The sequence below is a fragment of the Urocampus carinirostris genome, chromosome 16 (genome assembly GCF_059441175.1).
Source record: "Urocampus carinirostris isolate Australia breed hairy pipefish chromosome 16, RoL_Ucar_1.0, whole genome shotgun sequence".
Lineage (NCBI taxonomy): Eukaryota > Metazoa > Chordata > Actinopteri > Syngnathiformes > Syngnathidae > Urocampus > Urocampus carinirostris.
In genome coordinates, this window is record NC_142364.1 from 35253733 (window position 1) to 35270885 (window position 17153).

The 17153-nt window shown below is 38.0% G+C and overlaps 1 protein-coding gene across 3 annotated transcripts in view; it reads right to left on the reverse strand.

Annotated features, from left to right (window-relative positions):
• Window positions 1–262: 262 nt before the first annotated feature.
• mvb12ba (multivesicular body subunit 12Ba) overlaps window positions 263–17153 on the reverse strand; it is a 39013-nt gene continuing 22122 nt past the window's right edge. For all 3 annotated transcript variants that reach the window (XM_088355869.1, XM_088355868.1, XM_088355870.1), the window contains exons 7-10: window positions 14213–14307; window positions 10217–10272; window positions 7688–7747; window positions 263–2199 (exon numbers count right to left, since the gene is read on the reverse strand). In XM_088355869.1, the coding sequence (XP_088211995.1) occupies window positions 2113–2199; window positions 7688–7747; window positions 10217–10272; window positions 14213–14307 (298 nt within the window). In that variant the 3' untranslated portion in view covers window positions 263–2112. The remainder of the gene's footprint in view (window positions 2200–7687; window positions 7748–10216; window positions 10273–14212; window positions 14308–17153) is intronic.

Sequence of the window (17153 nt, forward strand, 5' to 3'; positions counted from 1 at the left end):
CAGACAAACATGGCGGCAACTACTAGGTTTGGATTCTGCTATGCAAAAGAAATTTATTTACCTATGAATGCTTTTTAAAAATAACATCAGTATAATAGTTCCTGTATTTTTGGTAATTTAAATCAATGTTTTTAAATTAAGTGTTTTGTACCACTAGGTGCCACTAAATATTACACATTGTCCCTTAACGTACCGTAAATTCCAGACGACAGAGCGCTTTTGATTAAAATCCACGTGCATTGATTCAAGGAATTATCTCATCTTTGTTTTTGTACAAACCGCACTGGATTTATTCCCAGGCTTAAACAGCCCAAAAAGTGAACTCATTCACGTCCAAAAAGATCAAGTACAAAAAAGTAATATATTGTTCCGCGATTGAGACGCTGTCAATCTCAATCAACAAGCACAGCAGTCAATATTAATTAAATTGGCATTAACATACCTGCAGGAATATGACAACAATCATTATATATATATATCAATTGCTTGGAATCCATCCAACAAAGGGTGTCAAACTCAATTACCTCGGGGCCACATTGTAGAAAAAAAAACACTTTCCGGTGTGCTACAAGATTAAAGAGAAAGAAAGATAGTGATAGAGAAATGGTAAAAAGAGAGCAATAGATAGAAATGGAGGAGAAAAAGACAGAGAAAGGAAGAAAGAGAAAGTAAAGGAAAAAGAGAGAAGAGGAAAGACAACAAAAAAGAAAAAGAAAGACATAAGGCAGGAGAAGAAAAAGAAAGAGAATAGGAGAAAAAAAAGACAGACAGCAAGAGAGAGAGCGAGACAGAGACAAAGGAAGAAATAGAGGTAGAAACGGTAAAAAGAGAGAGACTGATAAAGAGAGATGGAAATAAAAAGAAAGAGGAAGAGTGACAAAAAGAGACAGAAAGAGAGAGAAGTCAAGTCACATTTATTTATACAGCCCTTAATCACAAAAATGTCTCAAAGGACTGCACAGGATTACAATTTCAAAATTACACAATTACCTGATCTTAAACCAGAAAAAACATACAGCTACAGGGGTGGCTTTATTTAAATCTTCAGCTTTTCCCCCTTTTGTGCTTCCCTCAGCCTTGTCTCACAGGCCGGATAACATCTGTCGATGGGCCTAAACTGGCATGCTGACCACATGTTTGCCACCAATGATCTAATAAGAAGAATTAATATTTCAGTGTGGCAGAAGATGACTAACTCAGGTATATTTTTCATATCTGGAAGAAAACCTTTATGTCATATTTGCCCGGGATCAGTCCAATAATCGTCAGCCCATTAATTATTGTGCATCCCCCTCAGTTAGTAACTCGTGTTGGCATGTACGTATAATAGTTTTTAATTTACAATAGCAAAACTCTGTCTCCTCACAATCACTTTGCCATGTGTGCAAAGGATGGGAGAGCTTAAGATCAGTCGCTTGGCACAGCAAGTGTACAGGTTCTACTGATTGTACAGGCTTCTGAATTGAAGTCAATACCTTACGTGGAGTTTTTGTTTTGAAAGATGTTTCTGTCCCACTCGTGCGTGGATGTTGACATCAATTAAATTAATATCGACTGCTGCGCTAGTTGATTAAGAATGACAACTGCAAACAAAGACCGCGGCGCAATTTATTACTATTGTATCTATCTATCTATCTATCTAGACATTTCCCCACTAATTCTCCCAAGATGGCGATTTTACTCCATTGGGGAAATGGGAATCTCGTTCATCTATTCATGTGCATCACTAATTCTATACGACAAGGCATTTGGCTATTGCTACTACCACTGTTTAACTGCGCTTTATTGAATGTCTTCATTTTGACATTCCGAGGACTTGGCAGAAATCACATTACGTCATCAACCGCGATCCCTAAAAAAACTCGGATCACCATGGTTCGAACCAGTTCTAACCCAGCAACTTGGAAAGGGCCTGGCGTAGGTCTAAAGTCGCTGTCGACATCCTTGTGACCATAAGTATTGCAAAAACAAAAACAAGAAAACCCACACCATATTCTGAGTCACATTGTAGGGGATAAAAGAGTAACGGCTTGTAGTCCAGAATTTACTGTAGGTTGTTGTCCTGTTGTGGTATTTCCAGGGGGAGTGTTGAAAGTAAGAGTTCCCGGTGGATCAGGCTTCGGTGCTTAGGATGGTCCGAGTCGGACTGGGAGGGAGCCTTGCTGCAGCGCTGTGTTCGATATGAAAGCTGTAATCATACTAACAAAGAAAATATAGGAGTTATTTCAAACTTGTGAGAATGGAGAAAGGATGCTACGTTGTTTTTAACAGGGTAGACGCACATTTTTTGTAGTCATATTCAAGCACTTTTGAAGGACTTTCAAAGTAAATTTTCTATTTTTTCCAGTACCATTCAAAGAAGATATCCAGTGCCGATCAAAAGAACGGGAGCATAACCCCTTCAAACTCTTACTCTGGCCTAGGGCTGTAAAACTCATTTTAGAATGGGCCACGCGCCCGAAAAAAAATCCCCACCCTAGTAGATTTTGGGGCAGTTTTTTTAAGGGTTATTTTTCTATCTTCTTTATTCATTATCCATTATCCGTTATCGGTCAGCTCGTAACACGCTACAAGACCTAGGAGCTCTTACTCTCAGCCAAGAGGCCAAACTAAGGTCCTAGCCCCAAAGCCTTGCCGCGATCAATGCGAATGCGCAGTTCCCGGAGGTACTGAAATACCGGGTCGATGCGTGGAGTGGCCAGAGCAAGGCCAATCACTCAGTTCAACAACTAATTTCGCATTTGCGGTATGGCTTTTTTTTGACAGTTGTCGTGAATTTCATTTTAGCGAGTGCCTTCTTTCACAGGTATGTTTGATACGTTGTGAGCGTGATCCTACTAGCGTGTCGGTACCTTTCAAAGGCACGGTTTGGGATGAAAGTTATATTATTATTATTAAAGCTTTGAAAACTCTCTCGGTGTACCGTCTTTCTTTGTAAATATGTGTAACCATGTATAATATGTATCTGCAACTGTATATTTTTGTAATGTTTTTATTTTAGAGATTTATTCTGTTATGTGTTCTAAGGACAAATCAAAAATAAGGGGCGGAGAAAACGCGGCCTGATGGGAAATGTGGTAAAGCTGAGTTACCGGTAGATCTGTCTGTTGTCGCAGCAGACAATAGTGGATATATATTTTTCCCACCCTTAACTTTGGAAATATACATGTTGCAGCTTTTAAAGTCTTCGGTGAATTATTCAAACATAAATGCTGCAATATCTAAGGCTGCCAACGAGAAATTTTCCAATCACCTGTGGTATCTAACACCAGGAACGGTTACACTCGTTCTCTCTGACAATCAAGTCAGTGCATCAACGAAACAAATGGTGGCTGAAATGATAAATAAGGACAACATACCGTAAATTCCGGACTATAGAGCGCACCTGATTATAAGCCGCACCCATCACATTTAAGGGGAAAACTGATTTTGTCCATACACAAGCCGCACCTGTATATAAGCCGCATGCTCCTATTTCAAAAAACGTCATACAAACACGAAATTAATCCAAGCCAAACTTCAAGTCCCGCGATTAAAACTAAATGTCCTTCACTGAAGTACACACTTTACAACTCACGGCCCCCAAAATGAACGTAAAATGATATAAGTAATTAATGTTTGATCCAAACCTGCAGATTCTGGGTGCCCGTTGATAGTAATCCATGGAAAAAAAGTGTATATTTCCAAAGGTATGGGTGGGAAAAATATCCACTATTCTCCGCCGTGTCCACAAAAACTCACCTTTACCGGTCCCCAATTCCCATCAGCCCACGTTTGCTCAGCCCCTTTTTAAATTTGTCCGTGCAGAATAAGTGTCTCAAATAAATACATTACAAAAATATACAGTTGCAAATACATATTACAAATATTTACAAAGAAAGACGGTACACCGAGAGAGTTTTCAAAGCTTTAATAATAATAATAGTATAACTTACATCCTAAACCGTGCCTTTGGCAGGTAGCCTCATGCTACTAACAACACGCTCACATACCGGCATACGAGTCTGTTAAAGAAATATTTACCTTAATTGGAAGAATTGCGGTAAACCATCTTATTTTTCCTAATTATAAATAACAGCATCTAAGTTATCTTTCTCAATTTTGGAAAGAAACTATGTAACATTGACGTCGTCCCACTCTCCCTCATTTCGATGCACGCACGCATTATGGTCGCAAAGTACAGTTTACGTGTAGCAGCTCTGGTTCCTTCTATATCGTACCGCTCGATTGCATTTGGCTTGAAAGCTGTGTCATGAGCCTTTCTTTGTGCAATTTGCATGATCAGGGTATGTTTACGCTGAGAAGTTGCAGTCTTACCTTATATATCCGAGCGCCGCTGGCGGCCTTAAAATAACACATAAATTGGCCGCATCATTGAATAAGCCGCGGGTTTGAAAATTTGGGAAAAAGTAGCAGCTTATAGTCCGGAATTTACGGTAGATGAAACTGTTGAACAGGATTTTCAAAAGAGGATATCTGTAGATTTGGACACTGTTACGGGCAAATGTCTAGAAGACTTTGTGTCCTCTCGATCTAGCACTTTTTTCAAAAGCATGGACCTTCCGGTTGGCTATCTTGATGTCGAACCACAGGAATGGGAATCACGAGATGCCTTCAAACAAGCTTTGGAAACTGCTCAGGCAATCACTGTGGTCAACGATCTTGCAGAACTAGGTGTGGCACTGATTCAGGAATACTGTGGTCATATCACAAAAGATAAAACTGATCTGCAGCATCTGCTTACTATTGCTGAAAAACACAGCAAAACTTTCCCTGACAGCCGTTATGAGCCTCTAATAAAGGACTGAGTTTTTCTGATTGTTTGTATTATGTACCTGAGCAATCATTATTTTGTGTGTGTAACCGGCTTAATGGGCGCTAATCCAATCCAAATTTATACAGTGATTGAGCTACCTGTAAATATCAACTTACATGACAAACTTCTGCTGTGTAGATTTTGGTTGAAGTTGTACATTTTGTGGGGTAAGATAAAAGAATACATGAAAACAAAAATATTGGTCGTATAAGGTCAACCCTAAGCAAGGTATTACATTTAAATTTTACTACATTCAGTAAACATGTAAAAACAATCTACTGTAAAACTGTTACGTTAAATTTAAAAATTGGTGCAATCACAATAAAGCAAAAAGTAAAAGTGCAAAGCAACAACAATGATAACTCTAAAGCAATAGCGGAATATAACTAATCTGTAAACTGTAAAAAAAACAAAAAAAAAGAAACACGTTATGCTCTAGAATCCCTTGCAATCTTTTTCTATATCTGAATTGAACAGCTGGGCAAATATGGAATTCAAAACGCCCTCTCTTCAAAGTTGTCTATAATCGAGTCACTGTCCCTGTTGTTGTCTGGCAGTTCAATGAAAATTCCTGCCTTCCTGAAAGCTCGGAACACAGTTGTGTCTGATATATCATCCCAGGCATTTATGATCAACAGGCAGATAGTGGCATATGTCGTTGTCGGAGTTTATAGTGATATAAACCCATTGCTGACAAAAATATTCAGAGAAAGCATTTAAATAGGGTAATAACTACTGCGCAAATGGCCATCTTGCTTGGCCGCCCAGGCCATTCCGACCACATCCGGTTCAGCAGACGTATTTATTGAAAGGTCACGCATGCGCAGAAATATACAATTGAAAAACAGTGAAAACCTATTACAAACAATGGAATTAGACTGAAAACATGGATCTTTGAAACGTGACTATGTGTGTGTGTGTGTGTGTGTGATGATTACTTGTATACTGTATTGAAAATAGAAAAACAGGTTAAACAAGTTAATTTCATAGCATAGGAATTGAGAAATACACAACTAAAAGAAGCTTACGTTACAGTTGTCCAGCACTGGACCCTGTCTTGGTGAACAATTCATATATAAGGCGCACGGTATAATAAGGCGCATGGTCAGCTTTTGAAAAAATTGAAGGCTTTTAGGTGAGCCTTGAGGTGCAGAAAACACAGTATTTCTGAAGTAGATTTGTAGTTTTACTGTAGTATGTTTGTAGTATTTCTGTATTAGAGCATTACTGTGGTAGTACTTTCGTAGTATTTCTCTATTATAGCATAACTGTAAGAGTATTTTTGTAGTAATTTTGTATTATTTGTTTAGTATTTGTATTTTTGAAGTATTTAGTGGGTGTATTCTTAATATTCTTCGTAGTAGTTTTTATAATATTCCTAATGTTTTGTTGTAGTATTACGGTTGTAGTATTTTTGTACTACAGTATCAATGCAGTAGTATTTACAGTATGTAGAATTTCTCTAGTTGTATTTTTGAAGTAATTTGGTATTAGTTTTGTAGTACTTTGAAGTATTCTGTAGTTTTTGTTGTAGTATTCATGTGGTAGTTTTTCTGTATTATATTATCACTGTAGTAAAAGTTTGGTAGGATTCAACTTTTTGAAGCTGGGAGCTACTTTTCTGTTACTGATGAATTTGGAGTTGGGGGCGGCACTGATTTCAAAGATTTGGCCAAGGGGCCAATCCTGGAGACCTATTCAATTTTTTAATTTATGAATATACGTGTTACATTTTCTTATATTTGTTTTTAAATTGATTAGGCTCACTAAATAGGATTCAAAATGCTCACAATTAAAAATTATATATAAGTCCAGGTTTTAAGCACTAAATTTGAAATTGGGCTTTGTGGTATACCGCAGTTGTATTTTTTTTCAGTATGTTTGTAGTATTTCTGCAGTATTTTTGTTGTATTACTAAAATATAATCGTTGTAGAAATGCATATCTGTAGTCTGTTTGTAGTATTACTGTAGTTGTATTTTTGTAGTATTTCTGCTGTCGGAATTTTGCAGTACTACCACCATAGTATTTTGTAGTATTCCTGTAGTATTTATATTGTATGTTTGTAGAATGTCCAAAATATAATTTTTGAAGTAAATTTGTTGTATTACTATAGTTGTATTGTTGTAGTATTTTCTGTCGTAATATTTCTGTAAAGGTATTTGTGTATTACTGTAGTAGTATTTTGCGTATGTCTAATATTTTTGAAGTAAGAAAAAATTGCAGTTATCAAATCTTTCATTTTTTTAAGACCTTGGGGGAACCCTGTATTCAAAGCATTTCAGTCCTTTAATCCACTTTATGGATGCTTTTTAATTTCCAATATTAAACATTCACAAAATGTCGGCATTATTTAGGTGTTTTCCTCACTAAATTCCTTTTCCTTAATAATTCTCATATTTTTCAATAGAATCAAACCGTTTCTTCAATATTTATAACTTATTCCACTATGTATTTCTAATATTATCACTGCATTATATATTTTTTATGTTACAAAAGTTTTCACATTTTAATTCCAGTGCTTTTCAGGACTTTTCAGTACCTTTTCATAGTTTTCCATATTTTTCTGTAGTTTAATACATTACATTATTTTTTATATGTTTCTATAATTTTCAATACTTTAGTGATTTTTTTAATACTTTTACATCTATTTCAATAAACTTATTTTTTTACTTTTTGAACTTGTCAATACCTTTTAATGGTTTTCAGTACTTAACCAATTTCGTTTTGTACTTTTAGTACTATTTCATGCTTCTTAGCACTCCTTGATTTCTTTTCTTAGTATTATGATACAGTATTTTTTGTTAATTTGACTTACATGCTGTTAAATGTTCTGAAAAACATAAATAAATAAAAAAGGCCAAATACTCACTTCTTTCTCAATTTCAGCCAATGTTTTTATTGCAATTCCGATGAGATCCATCCGCTGCAACTGGAAAAGGGGGCACTTTTTTTTACTGAAACTGGCAAAAAGTCACTTACCAAACATGAATGCAAACAATCTAGGGAAATTCCAGACTACAAGTCTCTAATTTCTTTGCTATATTTGAACCCTTCTTCAGCAAACCGATTGAATTTTAAAAGACGTACAAAACCGAGATTTGTTTGTTTATTGCATGGAGGCTTCTTGACTTAGTCAGGAAAGCAAAATTTTGCAAAATAGGTTAAAAAAAAAAATCACAATATTATAAATTGCTGTAATTAGTTGAGCAATGCCAACTCACTGCCAACAATGCTTACAACAGTTAGTCATTAGTGCAGAGATTCTAAAATAACAACTTAGGGAGTTGGCTTGCTGAATAGCTAGAAAGGTGACCAGGTAAAAAACTTAAAGGGAACTAGAAAGCTAGGCTAAAAAAGTAAAAAGACAACTAAATAGCCAGACAGATAGCTAAAAAGTAGCTAGACAGCTAGCTAGAAAGGAGGCCAAAATTTAGCTTGGTGACTAGCAAATATTCATAATATGTTATATAGATAGCATGCAAAAACATGTATAAAGGTAGCTAGATAGCTAACTCCGTTGTATTTCCTGTAAAATAGATATCTAAAAAGATAAATTAGTTGAACATATGAATAGATTCTCATCCTATTGTCCCGATTAATTGCTCAAAAATAATGATCAATACTTACGGTAAATAGATTTTTTTTATGTACTGAACTGAAATGTATTATTATTTATTTGGTGTCTTTTGAAAGGTTACAAAAACAAAAATGAAATAATCACTGTCAGTGCTCCTAACATTCAATAATCTGAGTCGGAACACACAGAAATAGCTTTTTATCCTCGCCTCAATTGTTTTGCAATTAAATGCTTGTTGAAAGCCAGGTGATACAATAGCTTGAAGCCTTACTTGGTACATTGTCAAAGTTGAAGACCACCAGTTTACAACAGTAAAACCTTTGAGAATGTGTATTTTACTTGAGCATTTTTTTAGACATTTTGGAAGAGTTGTAAATGTTTGATCCTTCTTTTCAAAGTCCCAATCATTGTGCACACTTGCACATGATGATCACGCGTAACAATTCCAACTTCCAATTATGTACGTTCAAATTCGGCTTTAAATTAAACACACCCTGGAAAAATGGCCCAAAATTCTGTTTGGAATTTCTTTGGCCAATCAATGTGTCGATCCTCATTCAAGTCTGTTACTACAGGCGGAGATATTCGAAGCTACAGGAGGCAATGTCTCTTTTATCAAACAGACCATGTTGGATAATGCTGGCTGTGGACCGTGAAAAAAAGTCCGCTATTGGCCGAAAGTGGTGTCAATCAAAAGGTCAGAGGGTAATGACCACATTGGAAATAATTTTACGAGTCTATTTAATTTTAAAGGGGCGTTTTGCAACAAAACGAACAGATTAATACGAGGAAAGGCAAAGGCAAGAAACACGCATTTAGACTGATTACTATTTATCTGTGGGCATTATTGCAAGTTTTGGAATAAACATTTTACACGAATGGATTCTTTGTCCTTGATTTAACAAAGCCATTTTTTTCAGACACTCAACAAATTTGATGACGGCCAGGGGACGAAGTTGGTGGGTATCTTGTTTCAGACTGATAGGGATGTTTCTGTGATGAGTATATTTTAAAATGTAATCATTTATTGAATCCCAAAATTTTATGCTTTCCAATGATATGTGGCATGACATATTTCAGTGACTGGTGACATCATATGGACACTTATCAATCAAAAAATGTTTCAAAAGACTGCCCAAGCCACGGTTACACCATCTCCTGATCTGAAGCGGGCATGGAAAAATTCAAAAACCTAAGCATGTGGAAAGTAAGAAACTTTAAAAAGGGGCCACACAAGTGGCAATCCCTCATCTAGGATGACCAGGATGCTATAGATGTTTTGCATTGGGTCACAATACACAAAACCCAGTCAACATCAATAACAAACATAGTTTGACCGCCCCTTAACGCCTTTGTGGGGGGTTAAATTTTTAGTGCTACATAGCTGGCATATGAGGTTGAAAGATGAACTGCTTCAATGAATTTACATTTGAATGAGAATCAGTTTGTTAACATAGGATGCGCAAGCTCGTATGCCTTGGTTAAAGAGTCCTGGCGGAAATAGAATCTCACTTCTTAATTTTAGCTGTCTGTTTTCTGGGGTATTAGTTAAAAATGTGGACATCTATGCATCGATTCTGATTTGTTCTTGTCGGAATTTTGATTCATTCAAGAATCATAATTTCACAGTTTTGAACACAGCTTTTTGGATACAAATTTATTCATTCATTAAATTGTAAGTGCAACTTAGTGGCTGAAAGCTATAGCCAGTGCACAAGTCCTCTGAATAATTTATTCTACATTACTCACATACATTTACGCAACACAAAAGCACTTGTTAAAACAGTACTAAAATAACAATACATTAAAAAAACAACTTACTTCTGATGAGACACTCACGAATTTCTCAGGGATCATGAAGGGAACTCCGTCCATTGCTGAAAGATACAAATACAATGGATAAATTAGCATTATAAATTTTGCCTTATGAAATGAAAACAAAGACTAAGACATAACGAATTAATATGAATACATTTCCCTCTAGAGATTATATATATATATATATATATATATATATACATATACATACACAATGCCTTGCAAAACTATTTGGCCTCCTTCAACTTTGTGACCTTTTGCCAAATTTCGAACTTCAAGCATAAAGATAACTAAAACTAATTTCTTAAGAAGCATCACCAATAAGTGGTACACAATCATTAAGTGGAACAAACTTTATTGGACAGTTTAAACTTTTTTAACAAATAAAAAATGAAAAAGTGGGTGTGCAAAATTATTCAGCCCCATTGAGGTATTATTTTGTAGCGCCACCTTCTGTTGCCATTACTGCTGCAAGTCGCTTGGGGTATGTCTAACGTATTTTCCGCACTATAAGGCGCACCTAAAAGCCTTTATTTTTTTCAAAAGCTGACCATGCGCCTTATAATACATTGCGCCTTATTTATGGATCAATTTTAAAATTGCAACGTTTTCCAACTAACTTGCAGCCGCTGACTAGATTTTCCCCCGAACGCCAAGTAGTACGCGGTGTATCCTGGGATTTATTTACCGGCGTTTTATTGGCTAACCAATGTGTCAATCATCATTTGAATCGATCACTATTGGCTAAAGTTATTCGGAGGTCAAGGGGCGGATCCTTTTTATCATTTGCAGGCTGCCATTGGCTTAAACGGCGAAACAAAGCCTGCAATTGGCCGAAAAAGATGAATGCGTATAGCATGTGGCTGACGGCATAGAGAAAGCATTTTTTTTCTATTCTGTATTTGTAAATATTGTATTCTCCTGGATTTACTACCCTCACGGATACAAGAGGACATTGCCTGCACATTATTATGAACACAACGACTTCGGTGAGCTTATTCCGGGTTTTATATTGTCCCTGTATCTTGTTTCAGACTGAACTCGATGTTTCTGTGATAAGCGGTGCAGATAATGGATGGAATGGAGTGTCTATTTTTAAATTAAACTAAATTCCAAGTGTTTCTTGTTATTTGCACAGTAAAGTTGCGAGCGAAAAGGAAAATAGATACTAAGGAATGGTTAGCATTTCTTGAATCCCAAGACTTTAACCTTCCGAATGATGGAACGATGCATCCGCACGTGTTCTCGACACGTATTTGCGTCTTTGCAAGCTTTCGTAATGTTAAGGGAGTAATAAGTTGGACTGAACTATCTGACTGTTTTGTCCACGTTCCCATTGTAGCGCCTAATAATCCGGTGCGTCTTATGTATGTCAAAAATAGGACCAAAAACTATTTTTTCGGGGTGCGCCCTATAACCCGGTGCGTCTTATAGTGCGGAAAACACGGTATATCAGTTTTGCACATCGAAAAATTTATGTGTATATACACACACACACACACGATATATATATATATATATATATATATATATATATATATATATATTATATACAAACTTATACACATCTTGGGGTTGTCCATCGATGTGAATTTCCCTTCGGGGATGAACAAAGTATTTATCTATCTATCTATCTATCTATCGATTCGATGATGACCATCTTCTTTCATTTGTGAGTCTGCTGATGTTTGAACAGTCCGATTCTGGATCCATCGATGCGGTTACAGACAGAGCATGTGAAGGGGGTGTGCTGGGAGGAGCAGGGGTGGCCTGGCAAGCATGTCTCTACACGCTTTGCTGCACGGTGTTGCATTCGCTGTTCCTCCATAAAATCCACTCCCTGTGAGCAGCAGTATCGAGGCTGAATCACGGCCGGAAATTTCTGGCCGTGAAGCAGACGCTGTTGGGTGCTGTTGGACGCTTTGAGACCGCCATATAGACAAGATACAGCAGTGCTTTACTCGCGGTCGGAAATTCACACGCGGTTGGCCGCGCGAAAAAGTTTTGAGCTGCTCAAAACTTTGAGCACGTGTTAACCGCGGGCGGCACACGACGTAATGACGAGGTAATGACGAGGTAATGACGAGGTAATGACGCGGAAAGGGCGTGGTTACACATGGGTAAGACAGGAAATTTCAGCGGGTAATCGTGGGTGGAGCATGGTAATAGCATGTTCTGCGCCTGTATCGCGGTGTTATTACGTGAAATTAGCGTGTTACGCGTGTGACGGTCAAACGCCTTTCCCCGCGTATATACAGCGCGATTTGCCGAGCACACGTCAGTTGTGCTCGAGACGTCAAGGGGTGGAAATGGATCCCTGTCACCGTAGTGACCTCGTCTTAATCGATTTTTATTTCTTGACATTTATTTTCATTTCATAACAAGATAATAAAATCAAAATGAAAAACTATTACAATAATAACATATTGGCTTCTTCGGTGCCATAGCTTGAAATCTTGATCTTCACGGGACTGTGTCTTGAGCGGTTATGATTTCTACAGCCCGGTGTTATGCCGAGATTTGCATCCCTTCGCTACTACAACCACTTTTACCTCGTTTTATCTCACTTTTATAACACTTTTAGGGAATGTAATGGCGAACATACAGTATAACCAAAACCACTTCGTCTTGCATTTGTTGGGAATGTAATACAACTTAAAGCATTCCATCTTTGTTTTTGTTTTGAACGTAATCGAACAGTAATGCACACCGTATATAAAATCCTCCACCCCTTGCATGAACGCACATTCTGCTGCGCTTCCAACAAAAGCGATCGTATTCTATATAAAACGCTTATTAAAACAATAAAGCGAGCTAATTATAACAATTGGGAGATCCTAGTCTATATAACGCGTTTATTTAAACAATAAAGAGCGATTGTATTCTACAAAATGCGTTTGTTAACGCGGATGAAAAAGTCACCAACATCAATGCACGCTTCCAACAAAAGCGATCGCAGCAGAATGCGCGTTCACGCGAGGGGGGGGTGTTTGCGTAGGAGTCGGATTTGGGCACAACACCGGCTCGGGAGCTTTTATACCCACACGAGAAAATGACACGGAAATGACGCAATGAGGAAGCGGAACAGTCGCCGGCGTGTGTTTTGCGGGCATACCACCGATGAACAGCGGGTTGGCCAATTTTGCACATTTTCCATCGCGGGCAACCACGGGCAAAAAAAAAAATGCAAAATTTTACCCGCGATACAGACGCAAACGGCTGTGTGACCGGGCCCTAAGGTTGTTTTGAAAGACCCTTCTCCTTAGTCGACCGAAAGATGCTGATGCCTGCTTGAGACGGCTCTGGATCTCATCATCCAATGAGCAGGTGTCAGACACTATGCTCCCCAGATATTTGAAGGTGGGCACCATGAGCAGATGTTGCCCTGTTGCTGTGAGGATTATTGGGTTTGGTGGGAGGTCAGCACTGGACTGACAGAGTACTTCTGTCCTCTGGGTGTTGATAGTCAATCCCATTCTGGTGTATGCAGTTACAGCTGCCGAGAGAATGTTTTGCAGAGCCTCTGGTGTATGGGCAACCAGGGCACAGTCATCAGCGTATTGCAGCTCAATGATGGTCTCTGAGGTCAGCGTGGTAGTTGCCTGTAGCCTCCTGATGTTAAACAGGTTACCATCAACCCTGAAGTTGATGGTAACTCCAGCCTGCTTCTCCATCCTTCTACATAGCAGTGTTGTAACACAGACAAGGAAGATGTTGAGAACTGGAGCCAGCACACAGCCTTGCATCACTCCAGTTTCAACGCCAAAGGGCTCTGAGCTGTGTCTTCCAACTACCACTCTGGCCGTCTCTCTCACACACACACACTATAATAAATATATATATATATATATATATATATATATATATGTGTATAAATAAAAATATGATGTAAAATTCAGACTATAAGGCGGACCTTATAGTCGGGATCTGAGTGTGGATTGTGATTGAGTGTCGATTGTGATTGAGGAAAGATGGCAGAAGATGAGGCCGAAATTTAACCTGAGATTGCGTATATGCTTGAGTTTTGGTGCTCGTAATCAGGTCGAGTAGTGGCTCTCCCTCTGAAACTTGCAGGAAGGGTCATGGAAAAATGCCTGTGGACAAAAAACAAAAATACTGATGAAGCACAAAGAATTTTGATATAGAAATACCACGTATACAACCCCTGGCAAAAAGTATGAAATCATTAGTCTTGGACAAGTGCTCACTCCGACATTTTATTCTGTAGAACGAACTCCGGTAAAAAGCATCAAAATATAAATATGTTCAAAAGTGAAACTCCTTGGCATTCACAAACACCAAAAGAAATGAATAAAAAAAAATGCAGTGGTCAGTATTTGCTACTTTTTTAGAGCAAGCACAGGGAAAAAAATATGGAAAAACTCCATTCTGAGGAAAGGAATATGAAATCATGAAAAACAGACCAAGGAATAACAATCAAAACATATAAGTTGTTTTTAGTTGCACCACCTTTGACTTTTATGACAGCTTGCAGTCTCTGAGACATGGACATGATGAGTAAAAAAACACAGTATTTTCATCAATCTGGTGCCAACTCTCTTTGACTGCAGTTGCCAGATCATCTTTGCAGGTTGCAGCCTTGCTGTTCTCAATTTAATTTTTAAATTTCCACCACAGGTTTTAAATTGGGTCCAGATTTAGGGTATCTGCAGGCCATGACATTGACTAGATGAGTCTTTCTCCAAGGAATGCTTTCAGTTTTTTCTCTGTGACATGATGCATTGTCATCTTGGAAAATGAGTTCATCATCCCCAAACATTTTTTTCAATTGAAGGAATAAGAAAGCTGTCCAAAATGTCAATGTAAACTTGAGCATTAAGTGCACATTTGACGACAGCAATCACCCCAGTGCCTTTGCCCGACATGCAGCCCCATATCGTTAAGGACTGTGGGAATTTTGATGTTTTCTTTAGGCAGTCCTCTTAGTAAATCTCACTAGATCAGCACTAAACAAAAGTTCCAGTCAGCATCATCACCTTGTCCAATAGAGATTTGTGACTCATCACTGAAGAAAACCTTTATCCAGTCATCCATAGTCCACGATTGCCTCTCAGTCCATTGCAGTCTTGTTATTTTGTGTTTAAGCGTCAACAATGGTTTCCTTTTTGCTTTCCTCTGTAGCCTAGATGGTAGGGCACCCGCTCCGAGACTGGGCGGTCGCTGGTTCAAGCCTCGGCCGAGTCATACCTAAGACTTACAACATTGGTACTCATTGCCTCCCTGCTTGGCGCTCAGCATTAAGAGTTGGAATTGGGGGGGTTTGGTCACCTAATGACTCCCAACACAGCAAGTTGGGTTTAAAAAATGGCAGGGCCCTGTTTGGCTGCGGCTGCATCGACTTGCTACAGTTTAACTATACGGGTCAGGTGTGACGACATTTCGATCTGTGTGCATGGTTACAAAGAATGACAATAAAAGCAAATTCTATTCTATTCTATTCTGTATGAAAATCCCATTTCCTTTAGGCAGTTTTGCACAGTTCTCACATAAATTGACTCAAATTTCCTCTGCACTTGTCTAGTTGTGCATTTTCCGTTTTCAAGACATATGGCCTATAGTTGTTTGTCTTGACGCCTGCATGTCTTCCTTGGCCTACCAGTGCGCTTGACTTTAACAACCTTCCCATGCTATTTTTACTTGGTCAAAATCTTCGATACAGTTGACTGCTAACAGCTCTCATCTTTGGGAACCATATGAGTAGAGTTACCTTCTTCAAAAGGTTTGATTATCTGACTTTAGTTTCAAGAGACCTCTCTTGTTGGAGCCATGGTTCTTGCCAACACACTTAGTTCAGGAGCCCTCCAAGGTGTGATAACTGTGCTCTTTTTAACTGATGACTAACAAGCAGACTTAATCTAAGCCAGGGGCCCAATTAAGAAAAAAAATGGACTCTGTCTGTCCTTATTCTACTCAAAATACACCAATTCCAATTATTTTCCCTCGGAATTGAGTGATTCCTTATTTCTTTCCCTGCACTTGCGCTACAAAAGTAACATTTGCTGACCCATTGCAATCTTTTTTTCTTTCTGTCCTTCAGGGTTTCTGAATGCCAACATGATGCACTTTGGAATGACCTTACAATTGTTTCATGGGTCTTTTCTACAGAAATGTCTGAGTGAGGGCTTGCCCAAGACTGGTGATTCCATACTTTTTGCTAGGGGTTGTAGATTTGAACACATGTCAGCGCATCGAGTGTATTTCATTTTTGGATAATTCCAAAAGATGCAGCAGTTTATTGTGAATTTGATAAACCACTTACAAATATGATGTGAGTAAAACACTGAAAACCAAGTAGTGGGAGGTACTTGATGTCAAATGTGGAAGAAACAGCGCACCAAAAATTGGGCAGAATAGTATAGTGTAAGAAACCAATTTTAACAGTCTGAAGTAAAGATATACAGGACTGTCTCAGAAAATTAGAATATTGTGATAAAGTTCTTTATTTTCTGTAATGCAATTAAAAAAAATGTCATACATCCTGGATTCATTACACATCAACTGAACTATTTCAAGCCTTTTATTATTAGAATATTGCTGATTTTGGCTTACAGCTTAAGAAAACTCAAAAATCCTATCTCAAAATATTAGAATACTTCCTCAGACCAAGCAAAAAAATAATTTTATAACAGCAAAACTAAATCAAACATTTGAAAATGTCCATTGATGCACTCAGTACTTGGTTGGGAATCCTTTTGCACGGATTACTGCATCAATCCGGCGTGGCATGGAGGCAATCTGCCTGTGGCATTGCTGAGGTATTATTGATGCCCAGGATGCTTCGATAGCGGCCTTCAGCTCATTTGCATTTGTAGGTCTGGTGTCTTTCATCTTCTTCTTAACTATACCCCACAAATTCTCGATGGGGTTCAAGTCAGGGGAATTAGCAGACCAATCAAGGACAGTGATGCCATGGTCAGTG